This window comes from Dermacentor andersoni, chromosome 2 (genome assembly GCF_023375885.2).
Source record: "Dermacentor andersoni chromosome 2, qqDerAnde1_hic_scaffold, whole genome shotgun sequence".
Lineage (NCBI taxonomy): Eukaryota > Metazoa > Arthropoda > Arachnida > Ixodida > Ixodidae > Dermacentor > Dermacentor andersoni.
The window spans coordinates 40,252,379-40,270,462 of NC_092815.1; the positions used below are offsets into that span (position 1 = coordinate 40,252,379).

General features: G+C 47.3%; 1 protein-coding gene across 1 annotated transcript in view; it reads right to left on the reverse strand.

Annotated features, from left to right (window-relative positions):
- LOC126542403 (sodium-coupled monocarboxylate transporter 2-like) overlaps nucleotides 1-13,529 on the reverse strand; it is a 76,996-nt gene extending 63,467 nt beyond the window's left edge. The window contains exons 1-3 of the mRNA XM_050189461.3: nucleotides 13,358-13,529; nucleotides 3,753-4,150; nucleotides 2,707-2,772 (exon numbers count right to left, since the gene is read on the reverse strand). Coding sequence (XP_050045418.2) covers nucleotides 2,707-2,772; nucleotides 3,753-4,127 — 441 coding nt within the window. The 5' untranslated portion in view covers nucleotides 4,128-4,150; nucleotides 13,358-13,529. The remainder of the gene's footprint in view (nucleotides 1-2,706; nucleotides 2,773-3,752; nucleotides 4,151-13,357) is intronic.
- Between the last annotated feature and the right edge of the window lie 4,555 nt (nucleotides 13,530-18,084).

Below are 18,084 nucleotides of genomic sequence, written 5' to 3' on the forward strand. Positions count from 1 at the left end.
GCACTGTCATGCGTTATACAGAAGTGAGGGGAGGGGGGGGTGGGGGAGATGCCTTCCCCCGGTCCCCTCGGTGAAGTAAACGAGGCACGCGTTTTCTGTTTGCTGAAAGTAAGGATCACGAACTGGATGATGTATTGGCAAAGTTCAAGGTGAGCGGGTTTACAAACGTAAGGCTTTGCGAAATCGGCCCACGATGTCCATTTTTTATATGCGCTACTTAATTTCTGAGCGACTTCCCGAACCTGCTGCTGACAGCAAAACTGGTGCGGTTATCTGGATCTTGAGCTCAAAAACCATATATTCATAGTCGGCGCGTCAAAAAGAATACATTTCGATGCTTTGAAGCTCAGACCAGTGGCGCTATATACGTAAAGCTATTCCAAACATTTCTATTCCAATGCTGCAACCAGCCCTCCGCGATTGGTAAAAAAAAATTTGACACACCACCCACTGCGAGTGTCGGTCACGCGACGTCACGAAAACCGTGAAAACGCCCCATTGACACACTGATTATAAAGGATTAGACCAAACGAAAGAAAAATAATAATTTCTCATTCGACACCTTTTTCGCTATTAGTGAAAAAGGCGTCCTTTGACCAATTGCTATTTGAAAAACTTTTTCGGGCTGTGCCCACTTTGCCTGTCTGTCACACGACGTCACAAAACCGCGAAAACTCATGGCGTCAAAGTGACGTGCATGCGTTAAAGACGCAATATGCCGAACAAAACTGATTTTTTTTTCTGATGCACATTTTGCGTGGCATTTTAACTCTACTTTGCTGAAGATCTGTTTTAGTGGCATTTCTAACATTCCCTTGCACGCCGCCGGGATTTTCGACCAGCCAGCGCAAGCTAGGTAAGGGGAAGCGGACCAATCACAGACGCTGGAATCAGCCTCCTCAACCGATTTTCTACTTTCACTGTGCTGGCTCGGCCCTATCGAAACTCTCTCCACTTAAGCGTGCTCATCGCCTCTTCTCAGCCATTAAGATCAGAAAAATCTCTCTGTCCTTCCAATCTGTTCAGAAGGATATGACCAGCGAAGCTGTGTATGTGGGCCCCATAATGGCGAACTGCACCTCCGCCGCGGGTGAGCCGGGCATTGGACTATCTTCGGTATCGGCGCACATATGGGGAGTGCTTAACGCCTGCTGTTAAGAACGGCCCGCTGAGGTGCAAGTTTTGCCAGCCAGTTGCGACATCGGCGTCAACTTTTCCTTGAACGCCACCGCAACCCTCTAGCCACACGGCGTCACTAAGTCAACAATACGCCGGCGTCACGGCGTCAACAATACGCCGCGACCTCGACTCTCCGTCGCAGGAGCCGAGATAAGTTCGACGAACCAGGCTTTGTGACTAAACACGCCACCGCCGACTTGGTCTGCTGTGAGCAAGGGAGGTCCCGAGGGAACGTCTTTGGAGGCCCCTTTCCACGCGCCTTTCAAGACGCAAGACAATGGACAACCGGTGGCCGCGCTGCGGGGGTCAGCTCGGGGAATAAGATGCGCCTTTCCTGACGTAAGCCCCGAGTTCTGCGAAGACCGTCTGATGTCGGTGGGGACTGTGAACCTGTGCGGAAGTGTGTGTGTGTCCCTCCCGCAGAGAGGCGGCTCGTCTACGGTGCCTGGTCGAACGTTTCCCTCACCTTGGGATCGAGGGAGGACCGAGTGTTTATAAACCGCTGTTGTGCGGCAGCTCAGTATACTTTCTCTCGCAGTCATGTTAGACTGATGAACTGCAACATCCTTATGTAGATAGTGTAAATAAACCCATATTCCTCGTTCTCGATGAGAAGCAGTCCTTCCCTTCAACAACGTCCGCAGCGTGGATAAGTTGGACGACGGCATGGGCCAGCTACCATCTAATTCATGCCCGACTCCAATCGTGACAAGTGGTTACGAACTGTGGGATTGACCTCCCAATCCTTACACTGCTTCACCTCCGCCGCGGGTCGGCCCGGTATCGCACTATCTTCGGGATCGGCTCACGTATAGAAAGTACTTCACGCCTGCTTCACCTCCGTCGCGGGTCGGCCCTGCATTAATTAATTAATTAATTAATGACGACGACGAACGCGGGAGCACTGGCACGAGCGCGTTCGCGCGGTGTACGCGCTCCTCGGCGCTATATATAGCGCTATATAGCGTTATAGCGCTATGACGCCCCTCGGCTCTATGGCGCCGAGGGGCGTCAACAAGATAGCTGTGGAAGAAGACGATGCTGGAGCCAAGCATGATGATGATAGCTTTGTGTTAACACGCGGACACTATTCTGGGGAAAGTAGCCCTCAACAGCTTCGCTTTAGAACTGTTCAATGTAAGCAATGCTATTCGCTTTGAAAGCAAAAGAAAGTGACATTCTACAAACAAGAAGTGCGTTTGACTGGGCTTTTCAAACAACACTGCGGGTTACCGTCCGGTGCTTGCGTCGGTGGCTACCTAAATTCGACGTCAGGAGATTGGAATAAAAACAGATTGGAATAGTTTTGCGTTATAGGGCCCCAGAAAAGTGGAGGCCCTGTTGTGTATGAGAAACAATAAAACTCACGCCTTAACCCATAGCTTGAAGCTCCCATAATGCCTAATGGCACGTCTGTACATTACAATACGGAGCACAAGCACTCCGGTACGTGTGCAATGTTATGTTTTCACTACCATATGTGCCTTAAAGTAATTCATCTACGTAGGAAATCAGCATGACACGTACAGTGAGGAAGAAGTAGACGACGCAGGCCGCAATTCCGACTTCGTTGCCGAACCGCAGCCGGATGTACTGGAAAAGAGAGCAGAGGTGAGTCGGAAACAGGATACTATGAAGATTGTAGCCTGCTTATCAAAAGTTTTAGTTATACGCATTACCAATCACAGAATATCGGAAAACTGGAAACGTAAACGGGAACAACAGCGCTGGTGGCGCCAGGTGACGCTGATTGCAAGACTTACTTAGCTTGCCCGTAATTGCATAGTTTACAGAATATCGGAACGCCGGTGGTGTGAACGGAAGCAACAGCGTAGGTAGTGACATCTTGTGGTGCTCTCTTCAATCACAACGTTTTTGTTGCTAGTCATCCCATCAAAGAAAACAGACAGCACACATTCGTGATTGTATACACGTGCACGTATGTACATTCGTAATTGTGTGTGAACTGCATACATATACGGAGGACAGGCTAAATATTATTTCAATGGCGGACTTCGTTTTACGTCCCTGCTCCCGTAAAGCTATGGGGAGCGACGCACCAGACCGTAACTTAGCACTGATAACAGTCTGAGTATGCGATAGCACACTTAGATTGTTGTATCTTGACAGGCGCGTCGCTTGCATCACGGGCGATCTTATCAAACACGATTCTCACGTAATAATCTGTTTTAGCTTGACTCCTTTTGTTGCAGTCGCTCAAAGTACAAGGGAACCAAAATTTCGAGGAAAAATGAAGTCTCCGTAGTGGCATCAGAATTACATACTAAAATGACACCTCAGGTACAGCGAAGGCCGGTCGAGTAACCATAAAGCTACGATCATGCAATTATTCGCTTAAAGGCCCAACCATAAGGATCAAGTTTCCGATAGCTTGTCAGCGCCTGCCACGTTGGCTGGCATTCATGCTTTGATAGCCAATAGAGCGTCGGCGCTGTGATCTGTCTGCTTGATTTCTCTTTATTTTATGCTGAGTACTCTGAAGTGCACGACTTGTTTCCTGGGTGCACTTTGATGTTGGAGATTACAAGATTTGCGCCCAGTGCGTCCTTTACCTGATAGACGGAGGTGACTCCGAGTCGCCGCACCAAGGGGATGACCACGTGCACGATGAACGGAAGCAGAACGAGCACTGGTATCGAGCCCCACATCATGTGCATTCCGTAGGCGTAGAAGTGCGACGTGAGACCCACCAGTCCCGTGGCGGTCACCAAAGAGGCGAGCACGGACAGCGCCAGCGGCAGCATCGCTATGCTGCGGCCTCCGAGGAACTCTTCGTCCGCCAGGCTCCTGCTGCGGACGCCCGGTGTGTGAGCGGAATCGCCGCTGCGGAACTTTCTCAGCGCAAAGTAGACGCCCGTGCCGAGGCTGGCGGCCACGAACACACCGAACACGGCGTACTCGATGCCCTGTTGCTGGCCTGGAGTCATCTCCGGTCTCCGTGCCCGGCCAACTGTTATACGAAATCAGTAATGAAAACACACACACACACACACACACACACACACACACACACACACACACACACACACACACACACACACACACACACACACACACACACACACACACACACACACACGCACACACACACGCACACGCACGCACGCACGCGCGCACATACACACACACACACACACACACGCACACGCACACACACACACACGCACACAATGTTCTTACGCTCCAGTTGTTCACAAGAGAACATGACCGCCAAAAGTGATGTTGGACATCATCATTTATTTCACACATGGGGTTCCGACTTCGGTGTTACATAAAGGGGGAGCTAGTAAACAGAAAACTAAAGGGAATACTTATTTTTGAGCAAAAATCTCATCTTTTTCTTGTGTAAGTGTAATTAGAAATGTAGAGCCACAAAAAAATTCCGCAGGAGCTATCTCAGGATGACTGTCGACGTTACTGAGAATGGCATTGAAGCAATGTAGCGACACACCGTATTGCCACCGCGGAACTGCGGTCGCCATAGGACGGCATGAGGCGTGCGCTGCAACCAGGCTCCGCTCTTGCGGTTTCGTCTGGACACGCTGCTCCATCTAGCGGCGTCGCCGCGAAGTCCTTGGGTGGCGCGCACGAGAATATATATTCAGACCGGATTCTCTGAATATTTATATCGCGGGTTCGATTGCACCCAGCAATTAAATTATTTTTGTTTGTCATTGAAGAGTGGCACATACCGAGTGATTCAAGTTGGCATCGAAGAGGTCTATTGAAGAATTCCACATACCCAATGTCACATACACAGTGACCCAAGTTGTACCGACGGTTGGTTTCGAACAGAGTTTCCTCAGCACAGCAACCCGATGCGCTACCTATTATATACCATGGACTCCCCAACGACCCCTGTTGCAGTGAAAGAGGTGAAAGACACAGATAGATACCGAAAAGTGCGTGAAGTACCTTATAGGAATGCTAATCGCATTAGAAAATGACAGTCTCGCCATATGGCGAAGAATATTGAAAGCAATAGGAAGGTTTATCGTTATATACTTTCAAGTGGCGTCGCGATGCTTGGCAACACTACGGAAGCGGCGAGCACGGCGTGAACACGCCTGGAGTGTCCGTATAATTGCTATCGCAATAAAACGAAATGCCCGCAACAACAGCGTTTTGACAGTCGTTTTTCATGGTTATAGTGGAATCAATAACAGCGGAAGCATAGAAATGTAAATTTAAACAAAGGATATTTGACCCATCCACTTACGTAGGTACACCTAGTTAGTAGTTCCCTAAATTTTCTAGCGTCACGCTCAACAATTAGTTCTGGTAGAATGTCCCGTGCTTCGATGACATCAGGGAGGAATGATTTGTTAAATGCGTTGCTTTTTTACAAAGGGACATTCCAGGTTCATTGAAATAAATATACAATGTGATGTGTGTGCGCGCGCGCGCTCGCGTGTGTGTGTATGTGTGTGTGTAATTATTTCACATATTGACATATGGTGAACTTACGTTGACATATGTTAGATGGTGCTTTTGGTTCAGGTACTTTTGATATGCTAAGTGCTGATGTCATACGCTTCAAATGCAATGCATAGGTTCATGAGAGAGAGGGCCTAGTCACACTCACCCGCCGCGGTGGATGAGTGGCTATATGGCGTTGTGCTGCCGAGCACGAAGTCTCGGGTTCGATCCCTGCCCCAGCGGACGCATTCCGATGGGGGAAGAATGCAAGAACTCTCATGCGCCGTTCATTTGGTGCACGATGTGGGGATTTGGGGAATTCGACGCGCCATTGCGCGGGCACATTTCCCCTATGTTCTGAAATCCTTAAGCCACACGGCCTCCTCACTCCGAACCAGTTGTCAGCGGTGGCGCTCCACTCGCGATTGTTCCCGGTGAGGGCGGAGCTATGTCGTCATGAGGTGGCCCCTGGTGGCTACTGTCGAGACGGTAGCGTGTCTCTTTCTCCTTGAAACTGCGCCGGGTACGTACATGCTTCCTCTCGTCCACCGACACCTTTGTGACTAGGACTGAGCTCACGCACGGTGCCTTTGCCCGTGCGGGGAGCGCGTACCTCGTGTTGATCCTGTCCGGACGCTAAGCCGAAGAACGGCTGTCTAGTGCTCGCGCGAGGTCGTACCACGCCGAGCCGAACTCATCGGAGGCCCAAGCCGAAGGAGTTCTCGCGAGTTGGCCCATCGATTATCACGAGAGCAAGTAGTATAGCCGCCGGGACTTTTCCTAGCGGCGTGTCCCAGCTTTAGCATCTGCTCTCGTAGTGACGTGCTACAGGCGTCCCTGACTGTATTTTCCGCCCTTAGGTCGTGTCGGGTGCCGCCGGATGCAATAAACGGTTTCTGCTAAGGGCAATACTGTGTTCTTGCGTGCGTCGCTCGGTAGCCCCTTGTGGCCTGAGCTCGCGCGCAGCGGCCCTGTGGCTCGCTAAGCTCGAACCTGCGGTGGTCGGTACTCCTGTGGGACCTGAACACCGCATGACATCTGAGAAACCCAGGTGGTCACAATAATCCAGAGCCCTCAATTACGGCTTCCATCACAACATACTGTGCGATACCATGGCGCTAAACGTACAAATAAAATTTTTATTAGAGCGTAGTTAGGTATACTGCAGCGTTTTGCCCACACGCTAAGTCTGCAAATCGTCACGCGTGAATAAATTTCGATGATTAGCGAAGGCTGCCGCAACCGTTTGTAAACAGCACTTACGAGTGAAAAACTTTGCAACTTCGGGGCCCCGGGTCACTGGCTACTTTAGACGGCGCGTGGAACATATATGAACTAGACACCTTATCATATACATGACTTGCATATGAGCACAATTGTCTCGGGTTTGATCATAACCGCTTCGGTATTATAATCGGTACCTCACGATGATCAGATACGCACGCTTTAAAGCCAGACTAAAGAACTTTGCAAACCAACTTAGACTTGTAAATTATTCTTGTGAAATCCAGGTCACATATTTTTTTGACGTGACATTATCGATTTGTAGCGGAGAAAGTGAAGGCCAAATGTCACTTTTATTTTGCACCGAAACCACAGTGACATTGCCCATCCTTGCGGCGCCACGAATTTCCAGCTATTTCTGTGACGTTTACATTCCGTTTCTATGATTTTTTTTGTGAACTTGCAAGAATGAGTTTGTGGTTTATTCTTAACGCAATAAGCTTTTAACTACGGGCGTTGCGAGGAGCAGCATCGTTCGGAAGCACGTTTGCGTCACTCGCGGAATATGCCGGAAATTTTTTCGGGGTACGCATCCCGAAAGGGAAGGCGCACCCCACTGTGCTCTTCGTCGCCAACGGGCAGAATTTTCGACGCGTCTATCTACCAAGCAAGCACGGAAACGCTATGACCGTTTTGTCGCATGTAAACATGTATACCGTCAGCGGGCCCGGGCCGGGCCCGCTCATGTAGAGGAGCGCCCGGGCTTGACACTGACATCGTCCGTGTCTTCTCTTGTTGTTCCTGTTGTTACCGTTGCGCTGTGACCCCTCAAACTTGAACAAGGTTAGCTATGCTAAAATGATGACGGCCCTAAATTCTTGGTTGCCATTATATTCAGTGCCGCACGCCCATAATAACTGTCATTAGACACAGCGAAAACAACACATACAGCCATTACAGCAAGTTAGTTAGTTATGCTAAAATGATGACGGCCATAAATTCTTGGTTTCAATTATATTCAGTGCCGCAAGCCCATAATAACTGTCATTAGACACAGCGAAAACAACACATACAGCCATTACAGCAAGTTAGTTAGTTATGCTAAAATGATGACGGCCATAAATTCTTGGTTTCAATTATATTCAGTGCCGCACGCCCATAATAACTGTCATTAGACACAGCGAAAACAACACATACAGCCATTACAGCAAGTTAGTTAGTTATGCTAAAATGATGACGGCCATAAATTCTTGGTTTCAATTATATTCAGTGCCGCACGCCCATAATAACTGTCATTAGACACAGCGAAAACAACACATACAGCCATTACAGCAAGTTAGTTAGTTATGCTAAAATGATGACGGCCATAAATTCTTGGTTTCAATTATATTCAGTGCCGCACGCCCATAATAACTGTCATTAGACACAGCGAAAACAACACATACAGCCATTACAGCAAGTTAGTTAGTTATGCTAAAATGATGACGGCCATAAATTCTTGGTTTCAATTATATTCAGTGCCGCAAGCCCATAATAAATGTCATTAGACACAGCGAAAACAACACATACAGCCATTACAGCAAGTTAGTTAGTTATGCTAAAATGATGACGGCCATAAATTCTTGGTTTCAATTATAATCAGTGCCGCACGCCCATAATAACTGTCATTAGACACAGCGAAAACAACACATACAGCCATTACAGCAAGTTAGTTAGTTATGCTAAAATGATGACGGCCATAAATTCTTGGTTTCAATTATATTCAGTGCCGCAAGCCCATAATAAATGTCATTAGACACAGCGAAAACAACACATACAGCCATTACAGCAAGTTAGTTAGTTATGCTAAAATGATGACGGCCATAAATTCTTGGTTTCAATTATATTCAGTGCCGCAAGCCCATAATAACTGTCATTAGACACAGCGAAAACAACACATACAGCCATTACAGCAAGTTAGTTAGTTATGCTAAAATGATGACGGCCATAAATTCTTGGTTTCAATTATATTCAGTTCCGCACGCCCATAATAACTGTCATTAGACACAGCGAAAACAACACATACAGCCATTACAGCAAGTTAGTTAGTTATGCTAAAATGATGACGGCCATAAATTCTTGGTTTCAATTATATTCAGTGCCGCACGCCCATAATAACTGTCATTAGACACAGCGAAAACAACACATACAGCCATTACAGCAAGTTAGTTAGTTATGCTAAAATGATGACGGCCATAAATTCTTGGTTTCAATTATATTCAGTGCCGCAAGCCCATAATAAATGTCATTAGACACAGCGAAAACAACACATACAGCCATTACAGCAAGTTAGTTAGTTATGCTAAAATGATGACGGCCATAAATTCTTGGTTTCAATTATATTCAGTGCCGCAAGCCCATAATAAATGTCATTAGACACAGCGAAAACAACACATACAGCCATTACAGCAAGTTAGTTAGTTATGCTAAAATGATGACGGCCATAAATTCTTGGTTTCAATTATATTCAGTGCCGCAAGCCCATAATAACTGTCATTAGACACAGCGAAAACAACACATACAGCCATTACAGCAAGTTAGTTAGTTATGCTAAAATGATGACGGCCATAAATTCTTGGTTTCAATTATATTCAGTGCCGCACGCCCATAATAACTGTCATTAGACACAGCGAAAACAACACATACAGCCATTACAGCAAGTTAGTTAGTTATGCTAAAATGATGACGGCCATAAATTCTTGGTTTCAATTATATTCAGTGCCGCACGCCCATAATAACTGTCATTAGACACAGCGAAAACAACACATACAGCCATTACAGCAAGTTAGTTAGTTATGCTAAAATGATGACGGCCATAAATTCTTGGTTTCAATTATATTCAGTGCCGCACGCCCATAATAACTGTCATTAGACACAGCGAAAACAACACATACAGCCATTACAGCAAGTTAGTTAGTTATGCTAAAATGATGACGGCCATAAATTCTTGGTTTCAATTATATTCAGTGCCGCAAGCCCATAATAAATGTCATTAGACACAGCGAAAACAACACATACAGCCATTACAGCAAGTTAGTTAGTTATGCTAAAATGATGACGGCCATAAATTCTTGGTTTCAATTATATTCAGTGCCGCAAGCCCATAATAACTGTCATTAGACACAGCGAAAACAACACATACAGCCATTACAGCAAGTTAGTTAGTTATGCTAAAATGATGACGGCCATAAATTCTTGGTTTCAATTATATTCAGTGCCGCACGCCCATAATAACTGTCATTAGACACAGCGAAAACAACACATACAGCCATTACAGCAAGTTAGTTAGTTATGCTAAAATGATGACGGCCATAAATTCTTGGTTTCAATTATATTCAGTGCCGCAAGCCCATAATAAATGTCATTAGACACAGCGAAAACAACACATACAGCCATTACAGCAAGTTAGTTAGTTATGCTAAAATGATGACGGCCATAAATTCTTGGTTTCAATTATATTCAGTGCCGCAAGCCCATAATAACTGTCATTAGACACAGCGAAAACAACACATACAGCCATTACAGCAAGTTAGTTAGTTATGCTAAAATGATGACGGCCATAAATTCTTGGTTTCAATTATATTCAGTGCCGCACGCCCATAATAACTGTCATTAGACACAGCGAAAACAACACATACAGCCATTACAGCAAGTTAGTTAGTTATGCTAAAATGATGACGGCCATAAATTCTTGGTTTCAATTATATTCAGTGCCGCAAGCCCATAATAAATGTCATTAGACACAGCGAAAACAACACATACAGCCATTACAGCAAGTTAGTTAGTTATGCTAAAATGATGACGGCCATAAATTCTTGGTTTCAATTATATTCAGTGCCGCAAGCCCATAATAAATGTCATTAGACACAGCGAAAACAACACATACAGCCATTACAGCGAGTTAACCTGAAATCGCAGTTGTCTGAAAAAAAAAAAACGCGTTTTGTTTCTTACACGTGCGATCAATGTGACAAAAACACATAGACCCATTTCTAAGTAGGATTAACTTTTGCAAAAGTTTTCATATTTGTATCGATGAAAGGAATCACGCATACTCACTGCTGTGAAATCCTAGGCGGGTGTGGTTGAAGCGCAATGACGCTTTTTCTTTGAATAATGCCAGTCCGTAGATAAGAACCTTGTCGGTTTCTGATTGTCGAGAAAGTAATCATTTCTACAAGACGAATTCAGCGGTTGTGTAGTATGCTTTGAGCCGTCTGAAGCCTGTGCTGCTAAAGCCCAAACCTTGAGAAAAGGGCGCGCGTTCGACGCCACACTGAGCATCCGACTCTTAACATACGCCGCTACTGGCATTAAACGCCAACGATAATAAATATAACAGTGTAGAAGCATTCGCACCGCGTTCAGAGTTAATGCATTGCACATTTCAAGAGGCCCTCGAACTTCCATGGCGCGCTGCATTATTCATGTATTGCAGGCCGCCTGTACTGTCAGCGATGATTCGTGGCATAAACGTATGCTGCACTTTTGTCCGCTTTCGGTCATTAAAAGGTGTTAAGGAAATGTCACCCGCAATAATGTCACGCCGCGGTCTCAGAGCTAGACGCGCGAGTGGAGTGCATGTTATTATGACAGCCAGTCCGTACGACCGTGTTGGCAGTTGCTGATAGCATCGGTATATAAGAAGCAGGAAACAGGGAACGCTCGAATTATCAAACTTCAAACCTGCTACAGGAGGACTCTATGCCACAATGTCTCCTACCTTGACCTTCATACGCTCACAACCACACCAATTGAAATGGATCATCCTCAGCGGCTCTCATACGTCTTAGAGCATTACAACTTGAGAAGAGTGATTAAAGGTGATCGCGCTATAGTATATGAAGTACAAAGACATCTGCAAAGGCGATAGACTTTCATGGTAAGGTTTTATTTCAGTGGATTTTTAGTCCCTGTGGCATTTCAGGCAGTATGGTCGCCGACAATTTAGTACACGTGACGCATAACGAATATGAGGAAAATACCAATCTCGCAGAGCGATGAACTTCACAGTTTTCGTCAAAGTTCAGGCCGAATGTAAGGAAATTGTTTGAAAACTGTCGCCGAAACTTTGTCCCATTTAATATTAATTGAAAAATACCATTCAGTATTCCTGCGACGGTCCAAGTCTACACTGCAGGCACTGCGCGCAGAAAGCGTTGTTTTACATCAAATAGGCGTAGCCGAAATTTCGATGCCCTTGCTTATCAGAATATATTTAGCGTCTTCAGTTACGCTGCAGTATTCATGCTACGCATCGAAAAAAAAGAGAAAAAGCAAGACTAAAGGATAAATTGCGCGCTCTGGACAAATAGCCGTTTTCACAGGAAAAAATATTGGGAACATACTTAAAAATTGACAGTCACTTCAGTATTCTTATGGGATTTGAATGCGAAAACACTATGACTTCTCTAATTGGTTACGTCCATGATACGTGAATTCATACGTTGTCACGTGTCCTCCACAACTCTACCTTAATCCACCTCAATCAAACTTGCTCTAACTTGTGCCAACCTTAATTCACTTTAATATTTAATATTAAGCTATATTGAGGTGCCATTGCCGGCTCACCATCGCAATTTTGATGTAACCAAAGTTAATCGACCCAACTTTTCTTGCAGAGTGAAATAGAAGTATGCAGATCCAACACACATGTTGGAATCTATGTGATGCGAAGCTTTATTAAATTGGTTAATTTAATTATTTAGAACTAACGGCGATGCGTTCAATTTCGTCTACCTTCATCGTAGTACGTGGCGTGTAATCACATACAATGTTTATGTTCATCGACCACAAAGGTCACAACTATGTTGTCACACAATTCACACAATATCAAGCAACATTTGAGGCTTCTGTACCTCTTGCCTCACAGTGGGACATACCCATTCTGGGCCATTGCCCGAGAACGAGCACACAACCAGTGGCACATACCGAATGACTAAAAAAAAAAAGAAAATCAAAGAAGCCATCAAGTGACATGACATTGATAGATCGACATGGGCTTTAGGAATATCTGTAAGCCAACATCATAAGTTCAGGCTTTATGTAGGAAGCGTTTTTGTTTTTGCACAATGGAATCGCGCATATTTGGTCAGCATACAAGGGTTGATGAAGTCGAGGGTCTGGCGAACTCTCGTCTGGTCGCGAAGAATCTTAATTGTCGAGAACAGGAAACAGACGCCGACCAAGGTGCTTTTTTTTTTACTCATAATTTCATTTCATCAATCATTTGATCATCTTTAACGTGCTCCCAATGCACGAGAAACGGGCGTCTTCGCATTTCGCCACGATCAAAATGCGGCCGCCGTGACCGGCATTTGATCCCTCGACCTCTTGCATAGCAGCGCAACACCATATATCCGCTAAGCCACCACGGCGGGTAGGCATAGCGAAGAAAGCCTGGCATTAAGAAGGAATCTGGAGCGTTGTAAGGTAAAACATCGACATGGTCATTGAGGCGGGTGGAGACCCATACCTGATTGAAACTGGAATCTCTACGTGCCTGTACAGCGATGAAGAGACGTTCCGCTGAGCAGTCGTCAAAATTCCGCGTTGTTCAAACAGCTGTAATCTCACACTCGCAGCTTCGTAAAAGCTGCGATTCTCCTTACACGTTCCTTTCGAGCGCGCCCGTGTCTTTGTATCGTGGCTATACACGAGCGTGAGCTCCCGACCTTCGGTGCGGTGTTGAGCAAGAGGGCTGCGAAATACCGCGAAGAGGATGAGAAAATACCGCTGCGTGCGAAAGGCGAAAGCGCGCCCTGCTCTTATCGACGTTTTCTCTGGGCGTCGAATGCGCCAGAGTACAACGTGCGAACGCAGTGGCGTACGTTCGATCGTCACGCCTGCATCGTTATCGGCCCGCGCAATCGTGGCTGCGGACGTCATCTCCTTTGATAAACGAGCGCTGGACAAAGACGAACTTTTCTTCCCTGGAGTATGCGATTGATAGCTGCGCCATTGAAGCAAGCGGTAACGCCTTTACACCTTTCTAACTTACGTGATGGCGAAATTACGGGTTCCTTTCAGGGAAACTCGACGCATTTATATAGTTGTAGTTGTCTTTTGAGATACAAGGTACCTTATAGTATTGTGAAGTCTTCCTGGCGTTCGCTCCGCCTGAGGTATATTTACGATCCTTTTCTTCCTCTTATCAATGGATAAGAAGGTTGGTGAAATATAAGATAGCCATGTAAGGGCCTGAGTCCCCACACAATTCTTACTTTCGGTGAAGCACAAGGGTTCATACACGCTACAGGCTACATTGCACATTCGATGCTGTCCATGGGCGCACGGCTCTGGCTCCGCAGTGAATAAGTCCGTTCGTCTTTAAGGCACGCGCAATCTGTTCACAAATGTGCTACTTCTTCGAGCTGCTGCGCAGACCTTGCCTATTCATTCTAGCAACGTAACGCGTTCTAAATCGTGAGAATGGCCACACCATCATTGCAAATGTACAGATTACCGTGACGCACTGCTTTTATTGCCAAATATGGAAGTCTGATGGGCCTACTCAGAGCGGTGAAAAGGTGCGGGCGGGTGAGGGGGGGGGGTTGATTATTGGTCTCTCTTTTGACAAGGTACCCCTCAGTACAGAGGACCACTCGTATACAAACCACGAACTTTGGACAAGGCGCCATCCTGTGATCGAGTGGAAATTTATTGGGTCCTAAAAGTGGGTAATTGTATACCTTATTTATGTCAAGAAAATCAACTTTCAGTATAAACTCAACTTTCCAGCCAAGTACCGTCTGAAAAACCCCTTCATGACCCTCACAGACCTTGTGTTCCCCCCTTTGAAAGAAAAAATCAATCAATCAATCAATCAATCAATCAATCAATCAATCAATCAATCAATCAATCAATCAATCAATCAATCAATCAATCAATGATAAAACATTTAAAGAAAAACGCTTTTATACAAACAGCCAAAGACTCTGTAAGTCCTGTGTCTTCTTTTTATTTATTTATTTTAATGTGTGTTTTGCCTCTGGCCCGAATGAAAATCCCTTCTTATGCAAGGATGGTTCATAAGAACGGGCGTGGGACAGTCTGTAACAAATGAAATTGCAGCGAAGGACGCCTACATCCGTTGGCCTGGGACAAGTATAGTTCAACAAGGCTCACTCTTGGGCTAGTTGGTACGGTTGTCCTGCGTCACTGTCACGTCCTTGTCTTTTTGAATTGCACTAAAGGCTTTGTCATTATGAAGAAAGTATAGTTCGAATGAAAATGCAACTCCTAAGTCGGTGCTTGCTGGACTTAAAGTCGAACGTAATTAGGCGGCCTACCCACTACTATACCTTGAACGGGATATCCCGTTCAAGGTATAGGTTCAACACACAGCTAGAAGATATGGAATATTCCATAGCTTCCAGCTGAGTTTTCGAAGCTTTAGCAGCTTTGCATCGTTTGCTGATATGCCTTCTGGTGTATGCAGCCAATAATTGTGCGCCATGTATTGCACTGTGCTAAACTGTCTCGTGCGCTGAGTTGCCATCACGCATAGGACATTCGTCAAATAACTTTTATCTTTAACAACTCACATCGCAACAAGTTGAACGGCCAGTACTTATTGTACAGTATTACCTATACCTAATGAACCAGCTTGATATGCATTCTTGAAATATTCTGTATCCTCCAGAACTCTCCTCACAGCCAGTTCCAGGGCCAGGATTAGTTGGGCGCTGTTCTGCCCCTCTGGGCGATGCCTCCGTTAGCAACCAGTTTGTTGTATTTGAAGGCGATCCCACTGCAAGCGACCTGTCTCTCGAAGCTCCACCGACATTCCTTATTGGGTAGCGTGGCGTTGTCGGCGAGCTGCAGGCCTCCGGTAGACCATGGCGACCGAGCAAGGGCGAGACGACGTTTTGCTAGTGCGAAACTTGCACTGTTTTATTCCATGGTAGTTGAAAGAAAATAAGAAGAGAATGAAGTATCAAGTTGAAGTACATGGCATCAAGTAGGAAGTGTATATCACAAGTACATTTCGGAGCCCCTTAAATAGGCTCTTCTACGATCGTGTGGGCGGGATCTTGCTTGCGTCGATGACACGTGACAGGCACAGAGAGAAGGCCCCTCCTCCTGCAATACCAGGCACGGGAAGGAGAAGTCGATCCTCTTTTCGATGAATTCGGTGAGTGTGTCTCTCTTCGACGAATCTGGGGAGAGCGTCGGGTGAGTGACCTCTCTGGTACTCGTGGGCTCCGGCCAAGAGAAGGTGAGAGGGACGAGGTAAGCACACACGATGCCACGACCATGAGAGGAGCGGAAGAGTGAATGACCTCTCCGGCGCTCGTGGGCTCAGGCGCAGGGGGTAGAGTGACGGGGACGAGGTAAGCACACCCGATGCCACGACCATGAGAGGAGCGGAAGAGTGAATGACCTCTCCGGCGCTCGTGGGCTCTGGCGCAGGGGGTAGAGTGACGGGGATGAGGTAAGCACACCCGATGCCACGACCATGAGAGGAGCGGAAGAGTGAATGACCTCTCCGGCGCTCGTGGGCTCCGGCGCAGGGGGTAGAGTGACGGGGATGAAGTAAGCACACCCGATGCCACGACCATGAGAGGAGCGGAAGAGTGAATGACCTCTCCGGCGCTCGTGGGCTCCGGCGCAGGGGGTAGAGTGACGGGGATGAGGTAAGCACACCCGATGCCACGACCATGAGAGGAGCGGAAGAGTGAATGACCTCTCCGGCGCTCGTGGGCTCCGGCGCAGGGGGTAGTGTGACGGGGATGAGGTAAGCACACCCGATGCCACGACCATGAGAGGAGCGGAAGAGTGAATGACCTCTCCGGCGCTCGTGGGCTCCGGCGCAGGGGGTAGAGTGACGGGGATGAGGTAAGCACACCCGATGCCACGACCATGAGAGGAGCGGAAGAGTGAATGACCTCTCCGGCGCTCGTGGTCTCCGGCGCAGGGGGTAGAGTGACGGGGATGAGGTAAGCACACCCGATGCCACGACCATGAGAGGAGCGGAAGAGTGAATGACCTCTCCGGCGCTCGTGGGCTCCGGCGCAGGGGGTAGAGTGACGGGGATGAGGTAAGCACACCCGATGCCACGACCATGAGAGGAGCGGAAGAGTGAATGACCTCTCCGGCGCTCGTGGGCTCCGGCGCAGGGGGTAGAGTGACGGGGATGAGGTAAGCACACCCGATGCCACGACCATGAGAGGAGCGGAAGAGTGAATGACCTCTCCGGCGCTCGTGGGCTCCGGCGCAGGGGGTAGAGTGACGGGGATGAGGTAAGCACACCCGATGCCACGATCATGAGAGGAGCGGAAGAGTGAATGACCTCTCCGGCGCTCGTGGGCTCCGGCGCAGGGGGTAGAGTGACGGGGATGAGGTAAGCACACCCGATGCCACGACCATGAGAGGAGCGGAAGAGTGAATGACCTCTCCGGCGCTCGTGGGCTCCGGCGCAGGGGGTAGAGTGACGGGGATGAGGTAAGCACACCCGATGCCACGACCATGAGAGGAGCGGAAGAGTGAATGACCTCTCCGGCGCTCGTGGGCTCCGGCGCAGGGGGTAGAGTGACGGGGATGAGGTAAGCACACCCGATGCCACGACCATGAGAGGAGCGGAAGAGTGAATGACCTCTCCGGCGCTCGTGGGCTCCGGCGCAGGGGGTAGAGCGAGGGGGACGAGGTAGCACCCCTGGTGCCACACCAAGAGAAGGTGAGGGGGATGAGGTATGGCCCATGGCGTCCGGCCATACCGAACAGCGCATTTAGCCAAGAGTTGTTCGACATGTAGCTAAATTGATTCTGATTGTCGCGCTGATAATTAGTGTTCTAAGGGACGCTTTGTGTAGTTTGATATAACAGGTGTTCTTTTTTAGTTGTTTTTGTTTTTGTTGTTTTAGACTATACAGAAAATTAGATAATCGCATGGGGCGGGTAGCCTAATTGTAGTCATTGAGCTGGAATTATCAATGACAGACATTACTGGCGTGAGAAGTCCAAATGCATAATCGAATAAGCAGTAAGGATTTACTATTTAGGTTTTTAATTATTTACTTGACGGCAGATATGGCGTGCAGCGGTGGCGTAGAGGTAGAACACCCGCCTCGCGTGCAAGAGGTCCGTGGTTCGAATCCCGGTGCCGGCAATTTTCCACCGGATTAAAAAAAAAAAAAAAAAAAAAAAAAAAATCCGCGTGTTGATAAAATTGCACAAACAGGCCTGGAGTGTGGCCTGATC